The following is a 5,528-nucleotide window of genomic DNA, read 5'->3' on the forward strand; positions in this document are numbered from 1 at the left end:
TCCCTCCGTTTCGTTTTATTTGACACCGTTGACTTTATAGCACATGTTTGACCGTCTCAAACATGTCAAATAAAACGAAACGGAGGGAGTATATACTTGCACTTTCACTGCACTCATGTATCATTTAATTACCTGATCACATCATAGATTGAGAGACCAAAACATCTTACAATTTATACAGCTGTCGTTGCAATTTTAATTTCTACTGGAGCAGTCCTAGCACTGCAACTCGCACCACGTGCAACTTGTTTGTGCTACATTAGGAATATGATAATCTAACACGGCGAGGAATCGCATTGCTAACATATTTGGAGATAGTGTGTTCATATCCTTTCGAGCATTTCGCATCCAAGTCACCACCAAAAGTGCTCCGCCAAACAGATCTGTCAAGCCGATGATCAAGAATCAGGAGTTCAAGTGCTGGTGAGTTCTCCACGAAATACAGAGCAAGCTCAAGGCTTGAACGACCTGCTGAAAATCCAGTCATTTTGACCAACTTGAGGTTTTTATGTGGACAATGTTTCTCCAGACTTCTCAACTCTGCTTCCTTTTCCATGTAACAAAATGGCTCCTCTATATCTTCCAGCTACATAAAGTTTCAACAAAGATGAATTGCTTAGGAAAATTATGAGAGTCTCAAACCAGACACCAAAGTTTAAAAGTATGTGCTCATAAACCAAGTTGGACTTGAAATTTGAACATTAGCACATTCAGAATACACAAATGGCCTAAAAAAGCTACAGCAGTCCACAATTTCATACTGCTATGAACTGAAAAGTTGTGTAGCACGGCTGTGGTTTTGGTATCACATTGCAACAATTGTAAATTGTTCGAATTCTTAATTTCTTACTCCTTCCCATTTCAAAATGTAAGAATTTCCAGGATTCAGATTATGTACCACAATATACCACCCATTCCAAAATACAAGAGTTTCCAGGATTCAAATTCTGTACCACAATATAAGCATTGCTGTGCTGATTCCCATGGTTCCAATGATTCCAAAGTCAATTGGATGCTTAGAAAGGGAATCTAAGCAATTTAAAATTCAAAAATTGACCACTGAGGTGACTAAAAGGAATCTTTTGACTTAACCTTACTATTTGCTAATAAACAACCTAAGAAATGCTTATATTTTGGAACGGAAGGAGTATTACTCAAAATTAATCAGACATGACCTATCCACTGTTTCAGCTTCTACTATAAGTATTACATGAAGATCACGCAGGGCTCGAAATAATGACACCACAAACGTTTCTGTACACACAACCACAAGGGTTAAGGAGAATAAATCCCACTATTCCCCCAAACGATTGTTGGTCCACTTATTCCCTTAAACATTTGGGAAGGAAAAGATGTTGGAGAGGAGAGCCATATGATTCATGCCCCATATTCGTGTCCAATTTCTTGTGACTCTTTCATAGTTAACATGAAGGGATAAAAGGCCTTGCAAGCTACTGAGCGTCTCAGGCTCTGAGCCTCAGGCTCCCATGGTTCACTTCCAATTTGGTTCTTGCTTCCTGAAGCAGCTCTGGAATCTTTTCTTGTTCCTGGAAACCATGCTGCCGGTCGATCACTCTTGACTAGTTCTGTAACAACCGGCGGTGATTATAGGGTTGGAGGCAGCCAGATTCGTTATACAACACATCACAGCAGGTCTGGGGTTTAGGGTTTAGCAATGGGTGAAGGAGCATGGTGATAACGGTGAGAGGCTGTGGCCATGGCAGCTAAGGTGGAGAGAATATGATGTGTTAGGATCTGTCATCTGGGGGCAAATTTATGTCGATTTCAACTGAAGGGGTTGGCAGAGGTGACAAGAAAGGAAACATGATAAAAAATTTTATGGCAGAAGGACAAAGGTGAACATAAGATTTTTTTAAATTTTTTTTTTTTGGGGGGGGGGGGGGGGGGGGGGGTTGGGGGGCATAAGTGGATCAACATACTCTAGGCTAGGAGAGTAAAGTGGACTTTTCAGAACGTTGCATGTCTGAGAGCATACCAACATCATATAGCTTAACATTAGATATTATCTAGACAAATGTAAGTTATAGAGTGATGTTCTAAAAAATGCCTATAATATGGCATATACAACGAAGAGTGTCAACACTGGAATTTACACTTAAATGTGCATTCCACTGATGGCATCATTTACTTTTCAAAAATTTTGTTTAAAACTGCAATATAACAGAACAGTTCAACAGTTATCAAGTTAAGGGCCTCGAGGCTGCTTATCCCAGTTCTTGGAGAACCAGTTATTTAATTTTAGTACTGTCTAAAGTTCATGCGGCTAAATGTGCTAGAGAGAAGTAACTTACATGCAAAACGAAAGCTTCTAGGACTGGAGCAGCATCAACAAACTTAGCAAGAAATAGAAGATCATATTTCGTCGATATATCCTGCAATTTTAACTCCAATTGCTTCAGGCAATGGAATCTATTGCTTGGAGGTCTCCTGGATATAATCATCTGCATAGGAAATGTAGTCAAGATAAAGAACATAAAGTATCTCAAATAAGTGATATTGTTTTCACTAACCTCAGTACAGCCACTCAGGAACAATGACTCGAGGTCTGGCATGAGTGGTGCAAGATCAGTAAAAGCATACTCAATAACATCTGATGACAGAACTAACTCAATGTGTGCCCCCTTCAACACTAATGCTTCACTCAGTACTATTTTTAGGTGACAGATATTGTAAGTATTAATCGCAACAAGATTTTGAGCATGGATCTCCAAAATCTTCAGCCACAAGCAGGGAACGATATCAATGTAGACAAGCTTAGCTAGTACATCAGTGATCTTCAAGTATTCCAGCATTGGACATTGCCTTAGCTTCAACTGTTGTAGAGCAGGGGTATAACTCAACAAGCTCTCTAAATCTTCTGTGGTTATACATACAAGGGCCAAATCAAGAGTCTTCAAGCTTCTTAGGCCACTAAAAGTTGGTAAAGGCCTCAAATTCATAAAGCAAAGCTTAAGATGCTCTATAGAGGTTGGTTCTGGAGCAGCAACATTAGAGGATGGAAAGCTGTATTTGACATCACGAGGATGAGCATACCATCGTGGACTTAGGTCAATAGTCAGTTCATTTGCACCAGATCGGACTGCAAAGTAAATCCAACGGTCAATATAGTGTGCGTACTTGTGATTGTTGAGGTTGCGCTTCAAGGTGAATGAGTTAATCCCTGTTCCAGCGTGGTGCCTTATGATGGTGTTAACACACCTGACAAATTTAGCCCTCCTCCCTTGTTTGTGCACCCGTTTATTCAAACCCAACGCCTTCGAGGTGAACTCTAAATTAGGATAGAGCCTCCAAGATTGTAGCCACTTTTGCGACACCATGCTGACACGCGCAGCATTAGTCAGCGAAAGCAACCGGATTATCAAGAACACCACATCCTATACATCAAGAAGAAGTCAGTTGAATATATATATATCTATATATATATATATATATATATCTATATCTATATCTATCTATATATATATATATATATATATATATATATATATATATATATATATATATATATATGTTTTTACAGAACTCCATACTTCATAAAAAGAAAAACAGCACAGTCAGTATAAGTGGACCTATATAACGTACATAGAATGGAAATTGACACTAGATTCTACTAGTATTTACCTCAGGAATGTCATCAAACTGTAATATGGCTCTTTTGTTCTTGAGGACCAGTTTCCCATGACATGGATTCATTCGCTTAGCCATTAGACCAAAAAAACACTGATCTGCAGTCAACTGGAAGTTAATAAACTGTAAATTGTAATAGGCCATTATTAGCGTTGGATGGGTGCTACTGATGTCAGAACAGAAAGAAAACAAGAGAGAGAAAAGATGGGAGCTTTAAACATCTACTCACCACAGTATTGCAGCAGCAGCACGCAATGCTGACGAAATTCGTGGCTTTGAGTCTCCCAAGTATTCGATCGATCCCCTCTAGATACAAACAGAAGCAGCGCAAGCAGTGGCGAAGCCAGGATAAAAATTCACCTATGGCGAACTTACTACGGACTAAGTACTAGTCTAGTACTCTAGTTTGTATAAGAAAACATACATATATAATAAAATAATGGACTGAATTTCATTATCATCTCTTGCTTCTATATTTTCATTTCCATCTCCTCCTGATATATTAGCAGTGCTACTGCTAAAAAATCTCTTTATACTGACAACTAACAAACATAAAAATTTAAAATAAGAGATACGTTAAAGTGAATAAATAACAGTACCAACAAGGGTAGATTAAATTCTCACCTTTTATTTTTTTCCCAATCTGGTTAGCTTCTGAAATTGGGCGCAGTCGGCGTCGGCGATTATTAGATGGTTCTTCCAATTCCATGGCGCAATCTGGGTAACTACAGATATTACGAGCTAGTTTAGCATTACTACTCGTAACAACTGATTGTCTGATTCAACAGGATATAGTTGCTAATGTGCGAGAGATGGAACCAACTGGTGTCTCGGAGTGATTACTGTGGCGGCGTCCAGCGTGGCAACGGCGTCCGGCGGTGTCCTGGACCTGGAGTCGGAGATCGGGCGGCACGCGGCAGGAGACGAGTCAACTGTCGACGAGAGGAGGCGATCAGCCGATGCGATGAGGCGATCAGCCGGTGGGCAGGTATGGCGGCCGCCATACCTCGCCATACTGGTGGCTTCGCCACTGAGCGCAAGATCCCCAAACAACCGGGCCGATCGATGCCAAAGCTAGGAGTGGCCTTGGTTTTTTTTCCCTTCTTGTATAAATAAGCAATCCAAATCAATACCGAATCGGAACCAGAGAGGACGGAGGGGTGAAAAAAAGGCGATAACTTTGAGACGGACTCTTACCACGAAACTGATTTCACCGCATGGGCATGACGAGAAGGAGTTGGCGCCAGATGTTCTACGTGGGGGGTGGAGCGGAGTGATGATACAGAGGGAGGCGAAATGATATGCGACGCCGGCCGCGGCCGGAAGGCGAGTACACGGCGGCGCCGGAACGGACGAGAGAGAGGAAGGGGGGGGAGGGGTTTGTAGATTTGGGTTAACGAGAGAGAGAGGGGGTCCGTCTTTTTTTTTGCCGAATCCTTTTTTCTGTTTTTTTTTGCTTCCGGTTTTCTTTTGGTCCGTCTTTTTTTTTTTGTGTTCTTATCCGGTTTCTTTTTATTTCGTTGTTTTATTTTGGTCCGTCTTTTTTTTTGCCGGTTCGTTTTTTCTTTCCTGTTTTTATCCGGTTTCTTTTTTTTCGTTGTTTTTTTTTGCCCGATTCGATTTTTTTTGCTAGGTTCCTTTTTCGCTTTTTTCATCCGGTCTTTTATTTCATCCGATCTGTTGTACGTTGCCGTCGTCGGACCAAATCCTATAGTGGCCGCCACTTCGATCCGTCTCCATATGCGTTTTCTCCTCCAATTGATCGTTTCCCCATGCGTTTTCTCCTTCAATTAATTGCGAAAATCGATTCTCCACCTATCTCATCATTTTTCTCACATTTCCCCTCTCAATTCGGTTTACAGTTCGCCAATTATGCCCGA

At 40.9% G+C, this 5,528-nt stretch overlaps 1 protein-coding gene across 5 annotated transcripts; it reads right to left on the reverse strand.

The window, feature by feature from the left end:
• Nucleotides 1-118: 118 nt before the first annotated feature.
• LOC127754903 (F-box/FBD/LRR-repeat protein At1g13570-like) lies at nt 119-5,047 on the reverse strand. 5 transcript variants are annotated; one of them, XM_052280515.1, is made up of 9 exons: nt 4,846-5,047; nt 4,472-4,751; nt 4,273-4,373; nt 3,878-3,954; nt 3,643-3,756; nt 3,139-3,395; nt 2,532-3,024; nt 2,313-2,462; nt 119-586 (listed from the first exon to the last, which is right to left on the reverse strand). In XM_052280515.1, the coding sequence occupies exons 2-9, from the start codon at nt 4,660-4,662 to the stop codon at nt 260-262; spliced, it is 1,710 nt and encodes a 569-aa protein (XP_052136475.1). In that variant the 5' UTR covers nt 4,663-4,751; nt 4,846-5,047; the 3' UTR covers nt 119-259. The 5 variants fall into 5 exon arrangements, with proteins under 5 accessions (XP_052136475.1, XP_052136474.1, XP_052136472.1 ...); XM_052280514.1 differs by having other exon boundaries at nt 2,532-3,395; nt 4,492-4,748; XM_052280512.1 differs by having other exon boundaries at nt 2,532-3,395; nt 4,472-4,748.
• Between the last annotated feature and the right edge of the window lie 481 nt (nt 5,048-5,528).

The sequence above is a fragment of the Oryza glaberrima genome, chromosome 11 (genome assembly GCF_000147395.1).
Source record: "Oryza glaberrima chromosome 11, OglaRS2, whole genome shotgun sequence".
Classification (NCBI taxonomy): domain Eukaryota; kingdom Viridiplantae; phylum Streptophyta; class Magnoliopsida; order Poales; family Poaceae; genus Oryza; species Oryza glaberrima.